The sequence below is a fragment of the Gallus gallus genome, chromosome 5 (assembly GCF_016699485.2).
Source record: "Gallus gallus isolate bGalGal1 chromosome 5, bGalGal1.mat.broiler.GRCg7b, whole genome shotgun sequence".
NCBI lineage: Eukaryota > Metazoa > Chordata > Aves > Galliformes > Phasianidae > Gallus > Gallus gallus.
In genome coordinates this window covers 11,893,748-11,917,574 of record NC_052536.1, presented here as the reverse complement: position 1 = coordinate 11,917,574, position 23,827 = coordinate 11,893,748, and the positions used below count along the sequence as shown (strand labels likewise).

At 40.4% G+C, this 23,827-nt stretch overlaps 1 protein-coding gene and 1 long non-coding RNA gene across 9 annotated transcripts in view; one reads left to right on the top strand and one right to left on the bottom strand.

Annotated features, from left to right (window-relative positions):
• Positions 1-23,827, bottom strand: part of KCNC1 (potassium voltage-gated channel subfamily C member 1) — a 116,427-nt gene that overhangs the window by 23,102 nt on the left and 69,498 nt on the right. For all 8 annotated transcript variants that reach the window (XM_046942021.1, XM_046942022.1, XM_004941425.5 and 5 more), the window contains exon 2: positions 11,498-12,431. In XM_046942021.1, the coding sequence (XP_046797977.1) occupies positions 11,498-12,431 (934 nt within the window). The remainder of the gene's footprint in view (positions 1-11,497; positions 12,432-23,827) is intronic.
• Positions 1,391-23,530, top strand: LOC121110976. Its single transcript, XR_005860138.2, has 5 exons — positions 1,391-7,012; positions 18,918-19,057; positions 19,206-19,318; positions 21,901-21,959; positions 23,215-23,530. It is a non-coding gene; the product is annotated as an uncharacterized LOC121110976 (long non-coding RNA).

Sequence of the window (23,827 nt, the reverse complement as noted above, 5' to 3'; positions counted from 1 at the left end):
CAGCAGAGTTATACCAATGACAACAACTTCTAGGCACTTAAAACTTCACATTCGTGATTGTGGCCTACCAGATTTACAACGGTTTTTTCATCCCTGTTAGCAGAATTGGATCTAGGCTTGTATAACATTTTTGTAGGCTTGTATAACATTTTCCCTCTTTATAATGTATACTATTTCACGAAGAACAGCTAGTGTTATCATCTCTGTTTTACAGGTCCTTACAGTAAAACTACCATGCAGTGGAACGACAAGCCCATTGCTATGTAAGAAGTTATTTACACCAAAATCTTCTGAATCCCAGCATGAAACCTTATCTCCATAATCATCCTATCTGCAAATACCTAGTTAACTGCACCAGCTTTAAACATTCTCCTGCAGAGATTTGGCTTAGAGGCTGAAGAAAGTGTTCAGCAGATCTCCCAGGTGCGTAGTTTGTTTCACAGCTACATTTATGTGGTTTCCACTTGATTTTTTTTTTAACCTCCTCCTTCCTGTTTTCTCTGCCTCCATTTGCAGAAAACTACAGTTGAAATGCCTCAGGTATTTTCAAGCAGACAAAGAATTCTACACTGAGAGGTGTTCTGAAAAAAAGATAACTACTTTTGCTTGCTGTGGGAGAAGCACTGGAGAGGGCATCCATGCACTACTGCACAACTCGTCTCTTTGCTTATAGCATAGGTTACAAACAATTACGAATACATCTGTTACAACTAGCAGATTATCACAGTCACCTTACTGGCTTTACTTAACTGGTTTTGTGAATCGCTCCAAGTTCACTGGCATTATGCTAGAGAAGATGGGGCCTTCACAGCCTCGGATCAGAAACTCAGCTATTAGATAGATTTGTTTTCTTTGGCCCCATTAGGTCACTAGCAGTCTCCTCCAAAAGGAAACAGACTGTCTTCCTCCTAGCCACCTTTGTTTAAAAGGATTAAAAGAGACAGGAACCCAGGCTGAGCAGCCATTTGCCATCTCACATAGACTCAGGAAACTTGAAGGGCTTCCAGGGAAGGGGGTTGATGCACAGGAAGGAGATAAGAGCAGTTAAGTGAAAAACCAGTGCTAGAACTGTGAAAGCTGCTTGAAAGATGAAGATCTTTTTACTAGGGAAGCATTATCTAACTGAAGTTACATTCCATCCCACCATGTTATGTAGACCTAAAAATGAATCTACAACTTATTGAGATCTCATCTGTATTCTTATAGCCCTGATCCCAAGCCAGGTTTTGCCATTATTACAGTCTACAGATAAGCTCTCTCCTGACCAATTGAGAGTGTCTTGGTACACATTCGCAGCTTGAGCATCTGCTCAATTTCAGCCCTCGTCACTCTGTATGACTCCTAACATTCAGTAGGTGCCTGAAGTCTCTGGTGAAGAAGAATCTGTGAGGTCCCTCTCAGCAGAGACCTTTAATCCAACTGTATCTCTGAAGAAAGCAATGTTACATTGTCCACTTATTGAGTTAATTACTCTCTTGTTTTTCAGTCTTTTTACACTTTTCTGGTGATATCAAAGGGCTTCTAATGTGGCAAACATTAACAACGTCATAATATACTGAAGATGGCATACTTGGTATGATGGCCTTTCCTGTCTCAGGCTAACAGAATAATATAGGAAGAGGGATGGCATGGCAAAGGTGAGGTTAGAGAACTGCTGTGCTCTAGATTTTCTCAGCTACAAGGCTTTTAGCTGAAAGTGCACAGTAGAGCAGTTGTGAGGCTGCTGTAGTTGCTGGTGGAGAACAGAAAATTTCCCAGCTATCTTTATTATAGACAAAATGCGAAGATTTTTTGTTCCTTTTTTTGCATCCTGCTTCTGTAGTGCAACTTTTGCCTGATATTTCTAGTGCTGAGCATACATGCTTACGATGAAGCTCAGGGTGTGAATCCAAGCATCCAAAGACATTTACTCTAATCTGTGGTGGGATTAAGAGCTACTGAGAAACTCCCCATTGACTTTATATCCTTCTATTTCTCTCTGAGATGTTGTGTAGAAAGACAGTAACCACAGCTCAGTTCCCTGTTCTCTCAAGTCTCCTTAATTCAGATTTCACTCCTGTGATATCAAGTTGTTTCTCTTTTGGCTGCCTGGATAGTAGTTGCTGGCCATTAATATTCATTGTCTACTCAACAGCTGCATCAGTATAAATCATTTTATTTTTTCTAATACTGGACTCCATCTAAACTTTTTCACACATTAAGGGAGGCTCAGAACATAATAGCCAATCAGGAAATAAAGAAACTGTAGTCTGAGAAAAATAAGCTTTTCTTGAATTAGTATTTCTCTATAGTGATTTCTGAGTTAACACGGAATTTATTAGCAACTAAGAAGACAATTAAAAGCAATAGATTTGATGCTCTCCCTCTAGAAAATTGTCAGAGACATCTATCACCTATTTTTTTTACTGTTCTTTCAAAGTATTGTTTGTGAATTGGGGGAGATTGTAACAAAATACCTTGGTCAGGACCTGATTCAGCAAAATAACAATTACCCTTGTGTGCCAGACCATCTTTGGCTGCAGAAATCAATTTTTATGGGCTCCAGAGCCTCATGAAGGATTAAGAAACATGGATCCCATGGGTAGAGGCTCATTTTTGTTGTTGTTAAAGCAGGCCCTTAGAGTGAAAGGGATATAACTTTATTAAATTATAAAAAAGAATTATGAAGGAGATATATTAAACCACAGACAAAGGATGATGAAATGATGACTTGGAGAGTATGGAAGGAAGTATAGCATAGAGGAGAACAATGAATATATGGGTTTAAGCCTCTGAAAATGAATCATGATGCATCAATGTGGGCATCGTTGGTTTTCAAAATGACAGTGAAAAAAATCCTAAATTGGTAGGCTTGGGAATTTTTCTGCTGGAGAATAATAAAAATTATTTTTTCCATGCAGACTATCTGGAAAAAAAAAAAAGAAAAAAAAAAAAAGGTAATTTAACTATGTAGTTCTGTTGTCATACCACGTACTTACTCTGCATTAATACCTTGCATCAGGTTTTGTGTCACAACCTCAATGAAGTTACCTATAGTCTGTGACATTCCTTGTTCTTTTGCATTAAATAACTGTATTGTAATCTCCTCGGCTGCCCAACATGGAGCTCAGGTTGATGGGAATTGGAGAAAAGCTTCACAGAATAAAAAGTGACAGTCTGTAACATACACAAGTTGCAAGCAACGTACAGTAATAACAAATAAATGTTAACAAACAGAGTGAAAGAGAGAAAGAGAAAAAAGAGAGAGAAAAGGTGAAGAACATGTAAAAGAATTAATAGATTCCTATATAACAACTCAGTTTAGTTATCCCAATATTCTAAGGCCATTATAATGCAAAAATGTTTGTTAGTTCTAGGTATCTTTATTAAGGTTTCTTGATTTTTAAATTACTGCAGTCTTTGAAAGTTACTAGGAAGCTCTTCTGAGTAGATTTCACACTGATGGACTTTACACTGGCACAAACAAGAGCAGAATTTAGTACGCTACATGTATACGCAGAGGCCTTCCGACCCAACCTACCTCTTTAGCATTTACTCACCACCTTGTTGACCTGGGTTCCTCCAGGAAGCCGTGTCCCCCAGGAAAGGCACTCCAGTGACAGTGGTGACCACCTCTCCCAGAACTAACTGACCAACATAGTAACGTCACTCCCAGAGAGTATCAAATTTGAGAGGCACTACTTCTTGAAGTGAGGTGACAGTATGTTGGCCGCCTACCTACTGGTATGCTAGAGGAAATATGGGAGCTCTAATTAAGTAGATCCAGTGCATTTTGCCATTACAGATATTGGATATAAAATATTGGATATGTGCTTGATGCAGTGCTGAGAACTGTTTCTCCTGGAAATGCTGCATTGCAAAGAGCTCTGGAAGATCCCTTCTAGCTGTATCCTGACCCTTCTGTGGATTCACTTGCACTCATCCTGGCCTTCCGAGAACCCCATCAACAGCAAATTCTGTGGTCCTTGACTTTCCAGGTACAGGTTGCAGGAAAATGCAGTTGTGTGAGGCATGCTACACTCTTATATTACCGCCCTGACTGAGGAATACAGTATGATGATCTGTACAGTATGGAAGGTGTCTGAGTCATGGAACATGGATGAATACAGTGAACAATGACAGTGGGAATGGTGGATTGTTTGTTATTTCAGCTTTTTCCTTATAAGCAGACAAGCAAATAGCCAATGGAGAAAATGTCCATTAGGTACAGAGTAAGAGAGATATAAGATAGTGGGCTGGGCACAGCACTATCATATCATACCCTACACCCTTTTTTCCCCTGTTCTTTTGTAATAATGGATAAATCACCCCATCTGTCTAGTGCTATTGCAGCAGAGGTGCCTTTTGTTGTATCTATCCTACCAATATAATTCACACTTAATCCAGCAGGAGGGAGAGATGCCAAGAGTACCTCCTTCATATTCCAGGATTTCATTTGGCAGTGGATGGCATGGAAGCTACGGTGGCAGGCACATGTGTTTGAAAGGGCACTCGAGAAAGATGGTTTACCACATTTACAGCTGCCTCACACTGGAGGATTGGCACTGGCTAGGCTTATTTGACTGGAGTGTTTGTATCTGTTTTCCCATCACTAAAAGTGTCTTATGTGCTCATTAAATTATTAAGGCATGAAAAATCCGAAGATTTATTATTTAGTTCTGTGATTGTTTTTCAGCTCAGTGTAGTTTTGCCCGTCCACAGAATTATGTCTGACTGTGGCTGGGCCACTGGGGACTGTTTCAGAAGATTCTTTTTTTTTTTTTTATTTTTGGTTTTTCACATAGTGCCAGAGAAACGTGTCTAAGTATCTGCTGTAGGAAACGACAGCAAAAGGACAACAGTGCTGAAGGAAATCCCCAGATTCCTCTGCTGGCAGAGGGACAAAAGCCAGTTCAGAGCTACAAGGGGCAATTTTTACCTTCTCATTAAATACTTGTACTGCTCTGGAGCTTTGTCCAAGCATCCTCAGTAGGGACTTGGCTGTGGCTATTGCACACTTTCATTTAATTCACTGGATGGCAAAACTCTTCAGCCACTGTGGACTTGGCATGCATGTGGACCAAAAAAAAAAAAAAAAGGAAACCTGAAGTTTTGTGCTTGAGTTCATTGCTCTTCCTTTTTGCTTTCAATAGACATGATACAGAGACTGATATTCTTACTCAAATCCTAGTGTAAACAAGCACTGTGGAACAAGTGACAGCCACTGATTTTATCTCTACAGGACATGATAAATGAATGATTGTGCAACAAAATATTACATTGTACTGGTTTTAATTTCTGCTCTGTGTGTGATCCACAGCAGTGAGATTGCAGAAATGCCGCTTGGCGAACAAGAAAAAGGTCCAAATTGTTTTCACATATCTGTAGGCACTTAACTGAAGTTAAGTTAGAGCTGCAGTCACCTGAGATCAGTTATTGAGACAGACACCTCTGGAGAGCAATTCAGGTCATAAATGAGTGAATTACTCTCTGAGACTCCTAACTCTTCCTTCAACATATGGGGGGACCTCAGGCAAATGCATTTTAATCTGGAAGAGAAGAGCATTATTACTTTTATTTTGAGTTGTTAACACTTCTATGTTAGACCCTGAGGACCAGCCTCCATCTTCAGTAATGTTAAGATGTAATCATTGCCTCATTTGCTATTTGGAATGATGAATTCTGATGTTCTAAAGGCTAAATAGATTAAGTACAAGGAGGAAAGAAAAGCATCTTCCTGCTATCTTATATTCACTGCCTTTTTGTATATTTGGTGAGCAATGTATACAAACATCAAAGCTGTCTGAGCTGAAACAGACCTAAACTCTTTTCAGTTATACGGCTATCTACTGTCCTTCCTACAGAGAGGGTCGAAGGTTTTATGACACTAAATCTAGCAGCCTTTTTTTTCCCTGGGGATTGAAGGACCACCACAGTGGCTGCATACCTATGCTTCAACAATGGTTTGCTATCCATAAAAAAAAAAACAAAACAAAACACTGAAGTTCACAGTCTACGGCTATATGTTAGGCAGCATAATAGGCCTGTGACAAGATCCGCCAAGAGTCCCCAGCTCCCACTGAGCACTGACACTGGAATTACAATGCTCAGCACACTTCTGACGTTAGAACCAATGTGTTGCACAGAAAATACGGGTTATTTAGGTTACAGTGACAGAAGGGAAGAAAAAGGAAACCCTGAGAAAAGAGCAGTGCCTTCAGAAGATACGACTGATGAAGTTGAAATACTCCATATTATTTCTTTTAAAAGAAATCAGCTCTATCTCAGTAAATTGCATTGAAATGATAAGTTATAATGTCACAGCTTGCTCTAGTTCATCTGCCCATGGGGTACAATGAAGTCACTATAACAGTGTTGTTCCCCTCAGTCAGGGGTAGGATAGCCTTAACTATTCAGACAGCAGGATAGTTATGGAGTGGGTTCTGGAAAAAGTTTGCAGGGCAGGGAAGTAAAACAACCACAGAAGTTTTTCCAAAGCTAAAGACTACATTAGTAAGGACAGATATTTTTTACTTCATCTTAGACTCCTGAGTTCTAATAATATTTCTTCCAAGTTTTTCAGCTATGCAATAAAGCAGGAAATTTTGCTATCGGTACACTGTGAAAAAGTTGCCAAACGTGTCTGCACAACACATATGTATAAAGATACTCTTGGAGTACAGCTTATGTGAAGCTGTGTGCAGAGTTGATCAGAGAGATGACAAGTTCTTATTCTGGCCGTATTAAAATTAATATAGGCATTTTGTGTGCAGATGTTTTAAATATATGTACAGGAAAAATAAAAGGCTGGGATTGGTTTCTTAACAAAACTCAAGTAACTTCCATCTCTGCTTGTGTATTACGGATGCATTTTTAAGACCATTACTCTGTGGCACTAGAGAGTGCTGTAGACATCAAATGAAGTTATAATTCCATTCATATTTTAATGTCTTTTACAGTGTTGGAAAATGACTTTCACTTCTTCAACTATGTCACCTTTGAGATGTAACCGTGCAGACAGCCTATACTTCAGGTAAGTGCACAGCTCACAGAAGAGAGAGCTTTAGGAGCTAAGTAAATTTTCATGGCAAAACTTTCAATATCTGTTTTCTATGTTTTAAGGTTTTCTTACAAACTTGTACCTTAAAGTCAGTGTGCTTACTGAGATAGATCACTTACATCTGTGGGATGGTGTGTGGTTTAAAGAAGAAATCATGTGAATTTGAGTGTTTGAGTGTTTGAGACTGTCTTCTTCTGATTTGTTTCTATTTGAAGTTAATTTTGCTTTCCCTTCCCCCTCTTCTCATTTTGCTTCTGTTATGAAGATGAAAGACACTGCAGTACAGTGCACTATGGTTGTGACTGCTGCTTAGTAGTTATGTTCTACTAATGGCTTTGTCACAGACTTTTTAAATGGTCTTGCACAATTAAATTATGTCCTGTGTAAAATGATATATTGGAATCATAGAATATCCCAATTTGGAAGAGATCCACAAAGTCCACCGATTCCAAATCTTTTCTCCATGCAGGATCATGGAAAATTCAAACTCTATGTCTGAGAGTATTGTCCAAGCGCTCCTTGAACAACAGCAGCTTGGGGCTGTGCCCATTGCCCTGGGCAGCCTGTTCCATGCTCACCACCCTCTGGTGCAGAACCTATCCCTAACCTCCACCTGCCCCTCCCCTGACAGAGCTCCATGCCATTCCGTTAGGTCCTGTTGCTGTCACCAGAGATCAGAACTCAGCGCTGCCCCTCAGCTCCCTGCGAGGAGCTGTAGGCCGCCATGAGACCTCCCCTCAGCCTCCTATGCTCTGGGCTGTGCCAATGAGGGGACCTCAGCTGCTCCTCATACATCTTGCCCTGCAGGACTCTTCACCATCTTTGTAGCCCCTCTTTGGACACTAAAGAAGATGGCACAGATGAGATCTACTCCTTTGTGCTATCACAGGCCCAGTTCCTCCTGGCACTATATGAACAGTATCTTGAGAATTTAAAGGCACCAGAAGCTATCTTGGAGAATGTTTTTTTTATAGGGGGTAATCTACTTTCTTAATGCTACTGGTGAGGGCCTCTAGAATGAAATGCCTTTCCTCCCCTTCTGCTGGTCTCCCACCTGCCCACTGGCAGAAAGGGACAGAGTGGAGAGCAGGCAGAGTTGTTGCAGACAGGGAAGGGCATGATAGAGCTTTTTATGAAATTAAAACCAAGAGCAGTTATTTAAAGATACCCTCCTGCCAGATGTAAATTACACAGGGCTGGGCTGCTGAGAGTGTTGGGGTCTATTTAAAAATTCAATTCAAACCTACCCGAATTTCAATTCAAAACATCTTTGCTTTGCATGCAAATAACCATAGCATCATTGGCAGCAGCTGTGCAGCCGCTGGGCAAAGTTCTGCTGTTTGCATGTCAGTGCCAGGAAAGTACTCCTTAGCCTGTGAGGAGGCACTGGGGTATGGCTGTGCAGAGCTCTCCATAGAGACCCCTTGGCCCTGTGTGTATGGACTGAGAACAGCTGTGAACTACTGACTCAGTATGGATGGGGGCACTTGGCTGTGAAGAGGTAATCATACATGGGACTATTTCATACTCATCATTGTTTTGTGAAGAATTTAATTATTTCACCATAAATAATATATAGAATTAGTAACTTCATGTGATGTCCCTTACACTTGAGCAAATAAATAGGCTTTTTGTGTGTGTGAATACTGTAATTAGATATACGTAGTATGGCTGTATATCACGTAGATACCGCCACACCAAACCTTTGCTATTAAAAACTACAAAAAATATCTTGAGCAACTCAGCATTATTTCGGAAACATTAGGTCTGATGGACCCATTCTGAGTACCTAGCATGATGTTAACTGGTTGTCTACAGCTAGGTGGGGTTAACTAATGCAAATATTTTACAGTAAGGAGAGCATCCGCTACTTGCAAGTCTCTGTTTTTATATAATGTGTGGTTATGGTTTCAGGAACAAGTTAGTGTCTATGAAAGCTTCATGTATATAAAGTGAACCTCAACATCCAAGGCAGTGCAGACCTTGTTTTAACAGTTAGTTCTGATCTTATTATTTTGCAATTATCTCTTGCACACATATAGATCTTCCCTTGTGAGAAAGCTGAGAGATGCAGGCAATGTTTTTTGCTACTAGTGGTGCATAATAATTGTCAGAAACAGGTCTTCAGCAACAGTGTTACCGAGTCCATTTTGTTAGCTGAAATACAAGTGTGCTTTGTTACTTCTCAAAATATATATGCTTGTACACATATATAAAAATAGCCTCTTCTAATTAATTATTGCAGAAATAGATAAATTGCTGTTACTGTCAATATTTCATGGATATTGTGGTAACAGCTGACTTTAGAGCACTGGTGGTGGCAAAACAGTTCCACATTGAACCAAAATTGCACGTATTCTCAGGATACCGGTGCGGATTTGCATTGAACTTGTAGAATTCTTAGTCCTCTAGTTCCCAGAGAGGACCAGGATATGTAATGGAAGGAACTTTATAAAGAAAAGTATTTCTGAGAAGGTCACTCTGTAGCTGTTTGCTAAAGTACTTAGAAGTGAGATGTCTCATACATTTTACAGGTGGGTAGTTGGCATATTGCTTGTGGTAGGAAACGCACCATATTGTCTGTGCACTCTTTCCCTCTTGATATGTGATGCCACATAGGCATCACTTATGAGGAAGTTTGCTGCTTGGGCATGACTTGTGATAAGCATTTGCAACCTGAAGGGCATGGATGATAAAACCATACGCTTATGCACCAAAGATACAATAGGAAAGAGACAGTCTATCAGTCACGTGAATTGTGATTGGCCTGTTGCAATGGAATAGTCTTTAACAAAAATAAATAAATAAATAAATAAATGAAAGCTCTTTACCTTCTGAATGGATTTTACACAGTTGCACAAAAGGAAAAAGACAAAAGAAGAGAGAAAAGTTCCCACCAGCTCTTCCCCTCCAAAATTAGCATTGGCATAGGTGAAGTTATACACAAAGGAAAGTCTCACTTTCTTTGTGCTTCTCACAATGACATCAACATGCATGGCTATGAGATGACAAGAAAATACCTCACTCAGGATGAGTAACAAATTAGAATTTTCTTCAAAGTAAAAAAAATGATAACACAAGACCATCATAGGTATACTCTAGCTCTTTCCAAACATCCCTTGTCTAGATGTCAGATAAAATCACTTGATTGGAGATCTGTTTTATCTAATGCAACACAGGGGAATATTCTGAATAGGCTGTAAAATGTCTACTATGCAATTCGGTTGGAACATCTGCCGAAAATGCAGTTGGCTTTGTTTTTGACATTATTATCTACTTTGAAATTACTCCATAGAATAAATAGTGATATTCCGTGGGTAGAGGTAGATTATGGGGTTGAAACAATCAAATTGGAGCCCCGTAACTTTATGTGCTATAGGAGGATTCTCATAAAACTGAGATATTCCCATAATAAACCACTAGCCATGGGATATTATAATATATTCCATGGTGACTAGTATTTTTTTCCATTTCCCTCCCCCCTGGTAGAATTAGTATGATTAATTTTGCTCTGGTTTCACCTATTGCTGACATAAATCAGTATAATTAAAAGTAAAAATACCATAATATGAGGCGATGACTGTATAGGTCAAACCAGCCAGTAATGACCAGTCGGACCTTTTCCAGTCAGCCTTTGCCGCTAGGTTGAGAGGTCTAACTCACCAACCCAAAAAGGAGTGTGGTTTAGAAAATGTAGTTCAAAACTCTTCATAGTTCTAAATGCTAATTTCTAGTGGAATATTATAGAATAACTGGTTAACATGCCATGGAATAAACATCCTTACATCTAGTCTTGTCTCAGAGTGAGTCATTTTGTATTAGTGTCAAGAATTTGAGCTGTTGTTCTACTTTGCAGTTAATCATCAGAAAGAGACGGATTGTCTCATGAATATGCATGATGGTATAGTTGTCCCTTCAACTTACTAGGCACCTAGTTTCTGTAATGAGATGTACAATATCTGCCATTTAAAACAGCTGAAAGGTCCCAATTGGGAACAAATGAGAAAGCATCTGGCTGTTTCGAATTCCAGCCCTGTTTTGTCAGAGAACTCTGTAATTGCTGAGTACTTGGCTCCTACTCTGCTCTATGAAGCATTCAGCTCTCAGGAGCCTCTGAGATGCATTACACAGTCCAGCAAAATAGCTGCAGAACTCTCAAAATTCTTCCACTAGATGTAACAGCTCTTCAAAATATCTTGAGACTTGTATGCCCTTAACCAGGACCAAAGTTTGGGCTCCTAGAGCGTGCTCTCATGCTTAGTTTTGCTGATCAGCCTCCACTGTACCGTTTGTCCCTGCAACCTAGATTTCACACATATTATTCACTGTGTGATGGTGGGACTAGAATGGATAAATGTGCTACCCATTGCTCTAAGAAAGCAGTCTGGCTGAATCTTAAATCACTACGCGGGATGGAGGTTAACGGTCAGATGGACATTCCTCTAAGAGGTTTCCTACCTGCTCTGTTAATTTCTAAAATTTCTTCTTGGGCCAGTGGGCAAGTGTCGCTCTGAGTACTGTGGTGTGGAGAGTTTACGACAGATTTACAATAATTGGGGGATCCCAGCTGGGGTGGCCTCGGGATATGCTTCTTTTTTTTCTTTGGTAGCTTCTGCTTAGCCATAGCTAAGGAGTAATACATTCCGAAATTGTTCACAATGACAGGGACAGGCATGGCAATGGTCAGCACGCCGGCAAGAGCGCAGAGGGCCCCCACCAGCATGCCTGACCAAGTCTGAGGATACATGTCTCCGTAGCCCAGGGTCGTCATGGTGACAACAGCCCACCAGAAGCCGATGGGGATGTTTTTAAAGTGTGTGTGTTCACTGGCACTAGGGTCATTTGGTTTAGCACCTATTCTCTCGGCATAATAGATCATCGTGGCAAAGATTAAGACGCCCAATGCCAAAAATATGATGAGCAGCAAGAATTCGTTTGTGCTGGCACGGAGGGTGTGTCCCAAGACCCGCAACCCAACGAAGTGGCGGGTCAGCTTGAAAATTCGCAGGATTCGCACAAAACGGACTACACGGAGGAAGCCCAGGACATCCTTAGCAGCTTTGGAAGACAGGCCACTGAGTCCAACCTCTAGATAGAAAGGCAGTATGGCCACAAAGTCAATGATGTTCAAAGAGTTTTTGATAAATTCCACCTTGTTTGGGCAGAAAGTGACTCTCATCAGGAACTCAAATGTAAACCAGACCACACAGACACCTTCAATGTAGGTGAGGAAGGCTTCAGTCTCTGCTTCCCTGTAGTGCCGCACCTGGGTGTCATTCCCGATGAATTCAGTTTCTGTCTTGTTCACAATGGGGTTAAATCTCTCGTGGGTCTCGAGGCAGAAGGTGGTGATGGAGACCAGAATGAAGAAGAGGGAGGCAAATGCCACATACTGTGGAAAGAAAGATATGAGAGAAATGTTAAACAGAAAGTTAAGCCCGGAAGTTTTGATTCTGACAAAAAAGAGAGACAAGAGCTATGCTAGAACTGAAGATTATACCAAGCCTTCTTCCTCCGGACTGAAGATGCCAAGTCTCACCAGCGAAGACAGCTTGACATTCAAACTTGGAGGGAGAGCAGTACACAAGTACATGCTAATGTCCATTGCCGTACAGATAGCACTTCTGTGTGAGTATGAATTTAAGCAAGCATTTGAATCTCAGAGCTTTCTTTGGTATTTCAGGTTAAGAACATACTTAAATTGTACCTGCCTAAACTGAGTCATTCCAGTCTTAAAGATAGTGAACACCTCCCAGGACAGTGGTCATGCAGGAGTCCTTTCACAGCATTGTGTCGGAGGTATGGTGGCTGCCTCTTGCTCTCAGCTGAGTGAGAGCTGTGGCATGTCAGATTCCTCAGTAAGGTGTTAGTAAATGCAAGTGGCAGTCTCAGGTGGCCTCCACAGTAAGGATCAGAGTCCAGTTTGGTACTGTTGGGCTATCCTACCAAATCCCAGGGACAGATCAAGGAATAGGTGCTTATCAAAGCCAAGCTCTCCTGCAGTAAACATGTCTGTTCTCAACTCCCTTCTCCACATCTTTTTATTTCTTATTTTTTAAATCAAACATTTATTTATTTATTTATTTGTTTATTTATTGTGGAGAGTCTGGCAGGGAGGAGGAGCACGAGGTTTTGTGTATACCTGTCTGCTGATCCAAAACGAGACAGATCTATCAGATTTACCCAACAAGGTTTTCTTCAAGAGATTCTCATTGCAACGTAAGACTCATATGACAGCCAGATTAGTTTTTTTCTTTTTTAAGGCTGTTGGACTTCAGTTTGGTTAACCAAGTTATGCTGAAGATGGAAGCAGCCCCCAGAGTCAGTGAGTGTTTTTCTAACAATTATTTGCTTTTTCTGCCTCAGCTCCTGCTCTCCTCAGCTTAAAGGAGATCCCTTGGTTCTATTCTCTAATAATTGAAGGGAACAGTCAGGATGAAATTAGCAACTCTAATGACCACACTTTCTCTGCTCAATCCTCCTTTAATAAATCAAGTAGTTTTGTATGTATAAACATGAGGAACTATATAAATTAAAATATTATTTAGATATTCTCATAGTGTTCCATTAATTGTAATGTCTCTTTTCCAGCAGTGTAGCCAGAGCAGGGGTTAAAAAGAGCTAGCCTCTTTTAATTGTCTGCTGCCAGTAAATGCAGAGCAATAATCTGAAACAAATCATTGCCAAAGCAATAGAAAAGTTAAAAATAACTTCTGCTTCATGCTACCAATGCTCTCCTGCAATCGAGAAGTTCCTCCTGTCTGCTGGTTTTGGTACACATAGTACAAAACTGCACTTGATCTTCCCTATTAGCAAACAAAATCAAAAGCAAGTATTTGCCAAGTTTAAGGTGAACCATTTAACAGAGAGAGATCACAGAATCATTTAGCTTGGAACGGTCCTCTGGAGGTCATTTGGGACAATTTCAAAGTTGGACCAGGCATGCCCAGGGCATTGTCTGATCCTGGGTATCTCCACAGCTGGGGGCAGCCTGTGCCAGTATTTAACCAATAAGAGCAAATGAGCTTGGAAGGATACAGAAGCCAACAAACAGGCTTTTCTCCATTTTCAATCCAGCCTTACTGCCAAACAGATGAGTAGTTTACCCACTGTCACAGATACAAAACCAAATACCTTTCCTTGCGTCAGTCTATCAGAGCATTCTTATGTGATGGTCCAATGTACGTGTTAATATGTGTTAAAATCAGTGCTTAATACGGTAGTCTAGGAAGATAAACAAACTAGAGAAGTTAAGAAGTAGGACTGCTAGTATCTTTTCATTGGGTTGTCCTATTAAACAGGGAAATTTCTCCAGGCACAGTTTCTTCACCTGTAAAGCAGGTTAAAAAATTACAAGTGGTGGTATGTGCTTTTGACTCTAGATAAACAGGTCCTATATGTTTTAGAACATAGAATCATAGAATCCTTAGAGTTGGAAGGGACCTCTGAAGGTCGTCTAATCCAACTCCCCTGCAATGAACAGGGACATGCACAGCTGAATCAGGTTGTCCAGTTTTCATTTTATTGTTATTGACTTCACCAATTCTCAATAGTCTTCCTGAAAAATAAGTCAAAGAGGCTTTTGAGTGGTCAAAGTCAGTTTGCTCATGATATTGTTAATGTTCAGAGCATAATTAAGCAAGGGTTAGTTGCCTGATTTTCCGAGTATCAGTAAAACAGGAAACAAAAAAGCATTTTTCAACAAGAATTCAGGAATATGTTCCCAGCAGCCTTAGTGCATGGCTGCTCCATTTCAGCCTGGAGCAGATTTTTACTGTAGAGTTTTAGAGCCCTGAGAATTCAAGCTGCAGAAGGAAATGCTGACACTTCATGAAACCAGGTAGCACTCGCAGATAAGAAGCAGAGAGGGGAATTGAACCATTTTGCATTTTAAGGGATCTGTGAAAAGGCCCTTTTATGCTGACTCAAAATGTGATTCTTCTCATATATGAGTACGTCTCCTGAGTGAGTTTTTCCTGCTGAGGATAACTGTCAAGCTGCTCTTTCTAAAAAGTGCTGTTTTCCTGCAGTGAAGGGAGAAAATGACCAATTCTGACAGGATATTTAAACTCTCTGCAGTGGTACATGCTAGCAGTGTTACCAGTAGAGAACATCACAACCATACTCTCTCTCGCTGTTAGCTCTTGTGTGTGTTCTCTTTGGCTTCTGAGGGGAATTGAGAACTTTTAGTCTCTAGTTCAGCAGAGCAGGGAGGTATCTGTTGAATGAGCATGAGGTTTTGGAATTGTTCTGTCTGTATTTAAGAACATGCAGAGTTCCTTCACACATACAGGTGTGTTCTTGAATGCTTTGCTTCTTTGGGGCTGTAGGTCTGCTTTCAAGACTTCATGAAGCTGATTCCAAGCAATGGTATTGACAGGATGGATCCCAATTTAATTTTTTTTTTTCATTGTCAAAGTACTATCTAATCATAAAGCCTATTTTGTGTTCGAGGAGAAAAAATAGTCCTTAGCCATTCCACGCTTCAGTATTGAAAGGCCCTTGATTTTAAATGTAACAATTATACCAATATGTCTCAATTTTTACAACTTGCCATATCTATACTGTATCTTGTGCTATCTACATTTCACAGCTCTGGAAGATATTTAAAACCTACCTGGACACTTTTCTGCACGGGGAACCTGCTTTAGCAGGAGGGTTGGACTAGTTGATCTCCAAAGGTCCTTCTAAACCCTATGGTTCTGTGATTCCATGATTCTGTGAAATTTACAGCTTCTGTAGTGTATAGTTGTTCTGCACAAGCAAATTACTTCAGCAATGTATAGTCATCCAGAAATATCCTCGAGGTATAGCAACTAAGTGGTCAGGGAAGTAGATGTGCACTGTAAGTCACAAAGGAGGCAATTGTTTTGTGACAACTTTTTTGGTAACGTAAGATAGATTGTTTGCAGAAGGTTCCTGACTCCATAGCCACGAGGCCACTCATAAGATGGAAACTGGTGTTCGGTGCTCTTCCTAGCAAAGCATCCCACAAAAGGAACTTTAAAAAGGCCAGAAAGTTCTACTAAACTACACACAGATGATCAACTGGGGTTCCAGGACCACTACCACAAAAAGACTGAGCATGTGCAAGGAGGTGGTACCTTGTGTTAATGATTGAAGGGAAGTATTGAATATGTATGTACTGTCCAGGAAAATCTTTTCGTATGTGACACAAGTCCTGTGTATAAGCTGAAGATCTTTTCTGCCCAGTATGCATGATGGGCAGAGCTATCCCCCATACCCCCAGTGCCTCAATGAAAGAATGCCTGCTTCTTAATGCCATGTTGGTGTTAAGAAGTTATCTGTCAGACTGGCATTTTGTCTGGCAACAATTTGGTTTAGCAGAAAACCTGCATGGTCTGAAAGGAGAGGGCAGCTACCAAGCAGCCTCTTAATAAAGGTCCCATTAGAGTTTCCCAGTTCCTTGGCTGATCCAAAGAAGTGCAGAAATGAATGAGAACTGCACCTGATAGTTCATTGACTGGCACACACCTCTGGTACATTTACCCGCTACAGCTGATTGGATGCAGAGGTTTAGAAGCCTTCTATAAATGAATGCATAGTATATAATTGGCATAGAAATATATTAATTATCCCAAACGTATATTGCTCCCATCCTTTTTTTCATCTGAATATTTTTCCTTGTTGGTTAGCTGACATAAGGTCTATCAAGGAGTTAATGAAATCCAGAAGCCATTCAGCTACTCTTTTTCTGAGGAGATCAGCATTAATTCATACCAAAAGTTTCAAAAAAAAAAAGAGCCCTCCTTGGCCCTCTATCAAAAAGGCCAATGAGAATCAGCTATCACACCTAACACGATAGCTAGTCAAATCCAGAGATGAGCAAAGTCGGTAAAATCCAGTGAAGATTTGGGACTTCTATGTATTGTCTATCTTGGAAAATAAGGATAAAGGCCCAAACCCAGGTTGATTCAGTGGATTGTTCTTGTGATATTTAGTGTTTCTTAATCTTCCTTCTGCTTACATTTTACAACAGAATCTCTCAGAATCTCTAGGACCAGAATCTGCTGGGGAAAAAGAGTGAGGATTTTATCAAGTGATGTCATGTGCTATTGAGTTACATAATGGCAGCTAAAATTTTCTATAATTAAAGAAAATACCCAGGTAATATGTTTGAAGTGATCAAAACTCTTTTATCTGCTTTGACACATGTGAATGATTCCTACTTAGCCTGGAGATGGTGCATCCATCGCTTTTTTCTGTCTCTAATACCAACAAAGAAAATTCTCGGATTGTCCAGAATGGTAGAAGCCATATGAGAAAGCAGAGAGGAGACTTTTAAAGGGATGTTTTCATTAAAATGTAAATTATGTTAAAATGCCTTCATTATGAAGAGAAAAAAAAATTACACTTCTGCATAATTTCTGCTAATAGTGGTTCTATTTTTTAACAAGTCTATTTTGAAAGATGCTAAAATGCATCATGCCCATAAAGTGGAGAATTTCACCATCTAATTTATGTTGCCGTTTTAAACCGAAAGGGGAGATTTAGATTAGATGTCAGGAGGAAATTTTTCCCTGAGAGGATGGTGAGGTACTGGCACAGGCTGCTCAGAGAAGCTGTGGATGCCATCTCTGGAGGTTTTTCAGGCTAGGTTGGATGAAGCCCTGGGCAGCCTGAGCTGGGTGCATGATTTCGTGGGTGGTAACCCTGCCCGTGGCAGGGGCTTGAAACTAGATGATCTCTGAGGTCCCTTCCAACCCAAGCTAGTCTATGATAAAAAAACATACATAAGTATCTTACTGTATATGTGTGTATTTCTATATGGCCTGCTTCTCCACTGCTGTGTATCTAACCTAGGTATTTTTGTCAGTGCCCTGTGAATAGGAAGTTAATTCACATATAGTAGTGTTTCACACCAGCTTTGCATTGCTGTAAAAGGTGCAAGATAACAGAATCAGATCTAGCCTCTCAGGAATAATTAGCCAGTATATGTCCATTCAGCGTGGAAAGGAAACAGATGGATCAAAGCCATGGATAAACGTAACACACGAGAATTAGGAAACTAGGTTGATTCAGGAAAAGGTCTGAGGATTGGATCGGATAGTATTAAATACCTAAGTGTGACTGTCTGCTGCTGAGAATCACTTTTTAAAACAGTAATTCATCTTGCATTTCTGAGACAGTTCTTATCTTGAAGATAAGAATTATTTTTCTGATCCACTTTAAGAAATAAGCCCAGTACCCCACTAGAATTCATTAATATAGTGCCTGGAATTACCAGGTTTCAATGCAGCATAGGTGGTGAAGGCTGGTGCTTACAACATTGGGGTAGAAATTAAATGATTGAGTCTCTTTTCCAGCATCCGAGTCACTTCTTGCCTTCAAGCATGTGTTCCTGAATCTTTTGTACCATTGTTTATGTACTTTTTAAACATGACACAGTAAACATCCTGGAGCTTGGGGCTGTCTGCTGTTTGACTGTAGCATGATGTCCACTCAGTGTGTGTGTGGAGTGGGGACCTGTGAAGGGAAGCCTTGGCTGAGTCCTTTGTAATAGAGACACCGCTCTTGGACCATAGGCAAGAGAAGGTGGTGGTGGCAGCAGGAGCAGCACTGCTTTTGCACGTCAAGTTTCAGTTACCTCAGAGTTTGTTTTCTAGGAAACAGTGATCTACACAACACGCCATTCATAATTCATTCCAGATCACATGTTCAGCGTGAGTTGGTAGAAACTGCACACTGCAGATGGGGACTCTTCTCCTTTCATACTGCTCAGAAACATATAACGATCTTGACTAAAGCTAGAGAGGAGAAAAGAAACAGATGACACTCACAGGAGATTTGCCAGACTTTGCAACTGCAAACAGAAGTATTTTCTAAAAAGTGATTCTTAATCCCTCTCATGTTGCAGGGAAATTCATAAAATTCTACCCTTTCCTACCTCTGAATGAAAGACAGAGGAAGATGACATTTTGCCTGAACTACATCTTCTTGAAGCATCAGAACATTTTCTATAGAAGTGGCACCCTGACTTTCTGCTGTTCTATTTTGGTGAGTTACAGTTTTAGTGACAAAAATACTTAATCTACTAGATCATAATTCTCCTGGTCCTGTTGAACATACAAAGCACAAGAGCTAAGAAGTTGTCTTCTTAGTTAGAATGAACAGGGCCTCTGAGCATGAAGTTTTTCTCCCATAGGAGAACCAAGGGCTTTGCAAGACTAAAATGGGAGAAGAAAACATTCTGATCATACATCTTCATCTCCAAAGGAGAAATGGTGGAGCCATTAGTGCTGCAGTGCTTACATAAAAGTAAGTTATGACACTACTGAGATCCTCCGTGCTTTACTTTTCTATTTCTTTTCTCTCAACTGAAAAGAATCCCAGATCTCGTATTCAGATCAGTGCTGGTAACTCATGAGCTTGTTTTCTACAAAGCATCAGTATTCATCTGTTTAAGGTCTGTATCTGAAACTCCTGTTAAACCTGCCTAACATTGCCAACTTTTGCCTGTCTGTGACATGAATCACTGAGCTTTGCCTTTTTATCTGATTTTTAGAACTATATTTTAAGCACTCTTCACTTAAAACTTAGCCCAGATATTAACAAAATGTATAACAATAGAGAAAACTTCGCCACAGCTCAGCCAAAGCTTGAGTTAAATGAAAGCTACTTTAAAATAGTTAGCTTTACAACAACCCTGTTATCTGTCAAGACTGATTTTCCAGCCTCGCTTAGAGATATGGATCCTGATTCAAGCAAATGATTCATTTTGAATGTCTAAGTAATTTTGCTGAATTTTTGAAAGAAATATTGAATCTGTATGACTGATGAAATGACTAAATGTAGGCACATGATACTAGCAACCAGCTAATGCTGTGAAAGTGAGCAAAAGCAAGGACTTTGTCAAAAAGCCACTTGGGCAACATTTCCTTAAGAATCCTAATGTAAGAAGTTTGCAGTGACAATTATGAAATTGGAAGTGTTTGAAAGGGGGAAAATCCATTTGTGCTTTGAAGGTGTGACATAAGTATACAAGGCACAATCAGACGTAACCACCAAGTCTTTGCCTCTGAAGGGACAGATGACCACCTTAGCAGTCCATCTGTCTGTTTTTGTTCTGTCAGTGGTATAATAAAGACAATCAATACAGCTCACTTCAGTGAACACACTGGTTCAGTCATGAGATTGTTCAAAGTCATGCATCTTAGCTGAGGCTAATGAAAGAAGTAAGCTTACAGATAAACAGAGCTTGCACCAGAGTCAGATAAGTTGCTAGTCCAACTAGCAGCTCATGGATGAAACAATTATGTAATGTCCCCCAAAAATATATGACAGCTTGCAGAAAAATCTTGGAATGCTTAGTGGCATGCAGACATGAAACAGCGTGTTAAAAAAAATGTGCAGTCATCTGTGGAAAATATGCTTAAGTTATTCGGTGTTGACATTGCAACAAGTAAATTAGAAGCAGATCTCTCAAATGTTAGTCCTAGCAGGCAGCCGTGTGCTTTGACAAGGTAGTTACAGGGATAAGCAAGACTGAATCAGAACTGGAAGAGTAGTACATACAGTATTTCTCTGTGACCACATGGCCGGCCAGCTGGTCACCAGGCAAAGTTTGGAATAGTTCTTTGTAGGTCACAGGCAAGTTTTCCAGTCTTATCTAGGATAGATTAAATCTTGTGATTTAGTAGGAACACCATGCATGGTCAAAGCAGAGATGTGAATTTATTTTGTAAGCTTTCTTGCTGGCTGCCTAGTCTGGCTAGTGAGAACTGTATGGAGATAGTATGGTGGGAGTTAGAAATGTTTCATATTGCTCAGCAACAGCTCAATGAGAAATTGTCATCTTAACACGTATAGATTCCTGATCCAAAAGTGCCCCAAGAATTCTGCATCTAGGTATAAGGGGCACTGCAGAAAGAGCTGCAAGTGTTGAAAGGAAGTGTTCCATTTCTTCAAGGGACTGTAGAAACTTATGTTTTAAAGGGACCTCCAAATGTTGGCCATGCCCTTTTTCGAAAGCAGTCTTTGTTCATTCTCTAAAGATGGCTAAATAGCTATTTTTAAGGACATCTGGTGGTGAATATTCCACACATTCTGCAAGAAATTTATCCCAGTACTTCACTATACTTTATCTGTAATTATTCCTTCCTAATGCCTAACATAAATCATCTCTGCTACATTTAAGCGTGTTTGCTTTTGTCTTATCTGTCACAGACAGCTATGGATTTGGAAATTTGCAGATGTTTTCCTTTTTTTCTAAGCTAACAGCCACTAAACACTCAAATTTTCCACGAGTCCTAGACTTATGTTCTCATATTCTCATACTTTGCTGCATAAAATCAATATAATTATTAATCTAATTTTCAGATGATGCTACATACTTTTATGCTGTCAGTTCTGTCAACCGTTCTAGAATTAAAGAAACTGAGAAGTCATTTAATCTCTCATACACTGGAGCATGACGAATGAAACTCGGCAACTTTTTCTGCAACTGCTCATTACTAGGATTTTCAGTCTTTTCTGTTAGGCAGTAGGCAACTTTGTACGCTATGTGCTAGGCACACTTTCTGTTCTCAGCTGAAAAGAAGAGTTTTGTAGCGGTGACTGGTGGCGGTGTCAGGAGTTAGGATTTTCAGGATCTTGCCTCACTACCTTTGTACTAGATGCTATTTTATCTCTTGAGAATATCACACTTCCTCCCTCTCTAACTCGCTGCCAGTCCTTCGCTGTAGGAAAAGCCATTTCTTATGCAACACCTTAACAAGAGAGGGGAATTCCTGACTAGAGCTTGGCAGAATCCCACTGGGAAAACTCAAAGATTTTGCAAAATATGCTTAGTTCTAAGGTTTCCTATGGCTTAGGAGTTGTTTTTGTCTTTCTTCTTCCAGACTGAATAGAAATTGCATGTGCTCGTGGTTATAATCCTGTGCAGCCAAATGAAGCTAAGGTATGTATCTCTGCCTAAGACTCACATTTGGAATTCAGAAATGTGAAAATAGAAATATGATTGGTTGACAAGTTTTGCTCTCATACAAGCATGCACAAAAACTCTTCAGTTGTTAATTCAGGAATCCCTTCTACTTACATTTTTGCTATAGCTTCTGCACTGTGACTTGCGTAAGAGTGGCTAAATTCATATGCTCACGCTTCTAAGAAGTACAGCCTCTCTCAAACCTACATCTCATTACTGGGGTGCCAGAAGACTTTCAAAGCACAGAGGAAATAGTTCTGTAGCCTCTCAGGCCCACCCCAAGTGAGGGCTGATTCACCAACATCAGATATACAAGAGCACTCAAGGAATGACATTTTTACAAGTATGGAACAGGCAGAATGCCTGTTGGTCTTCAGCTCCATAGAAACAGCACACCTGATTTACTTAATTTTTACAAGAAGAAACACGCCAGCGTGTGAAAGTGCCAAATGCAAAACTCCACAAGGAGACACTTGAAATATGCAGTGGGTCCTTGCTCTGAATACAGAACATTCTAACATAATAAACAAGGCAGTCTTTACTTCCTGTAGATTTTGAGCCAAGATATTTGGAGTATGTGCCAGATCGTGCTTGTATTCAGACAACGATGCTTTCGCTTCAAGACAAATTAGAATAAGCAGTTCTCAGATCTTTAATAGTTTAAAATGTGGCTAGGCTGGCTAAGTAACCACCCTTGAACAAGGTGTGAAATCTACCTGCTTGTCTTCCACGAGCAGACTGATAGGGTCAGTCAGTAGGATGTTGATGGTTCCTATGTAAGACTAAGGGGACGATTCAGAAAATATCAGCATACAAAGGTGAGCAGAACCTGCACCGGTGGGATCCCTACTGCATCTTCTCCCCCAAAGTAATACTGTAGCAAAAGTAGTTATAAAAGACCTTGTTGGAGGCACAGACCAAGCTTTTTCATATTTGACCGTGGATTTTTGCAACATCAATTTCTGACTGTTCCACAAGAGATGTTCCAGAGTTTTAAATTAAAGGAACGGATGAGTTTTTACCATCTGAGCATTGAGCTGAGCACATCAGAACTGAAGCACTCATAATAACTGATCACTGAAAAACTGAAAGCCTACTGTGACTTTTCACAGTACTGTGTTTTCTGGGCTTTTCCTCTTCTAAGCAAAGAGAGGAAGGGCTTGTTCTAGCCCTTGACTTCTGTTCTATGTTACCTCTCCTTCTGCCAGACACGACCCCTCTTCCTTTCCAGGTCTGCCAGGGCTGCTGCTCCCAGGCAGAGGCAACTTGCTGGAAACACTGCTCTCTGGAATGAGGCTTCACCAAGAGGACAGACCTGGGGCCAGCCGAGGTGATTGTCCACCTTACTCCCAGTGCTCTTGATGCAGCATGGACTTCCAGGTATTTGCTTAGTAGCGAGACATGGGCACTATGGACAGGAGGTGACATCTACTACCTGAACGCAAGTTGATGTATACAGTGTAGTTGTGTGACACCATCTAATTTCTACTCCAAAAACTGACCACGAGTCCTCTGCATTACAATCTTTTGTCTCAGCTTTTGCTGCTGGGGCAGTTAGTTTTATTTTATGGTGTTCTGCTTCACTTGTTCCCAGGTACAAGTTAGACTTGCAATAGCTTCTTACCTGCAGAACCCTCTTCTGCTGTGTTTTCATATTTATCAGTCCAGGGAATTAAGGTGTTATGGTGATGATATCTGGTATTTCATCACCCTCTTTTGTCAGCATCAGTTCTTCCATCTCCTTGAAGACGAGAGTTTTCATGCTGATGTTTCTGTGGCTTAGCTCTTAAATGTGCTGGAAGTAAACAGGTGGAGCCAGTAAGGTGGCCGCTTTATGCTAGTTT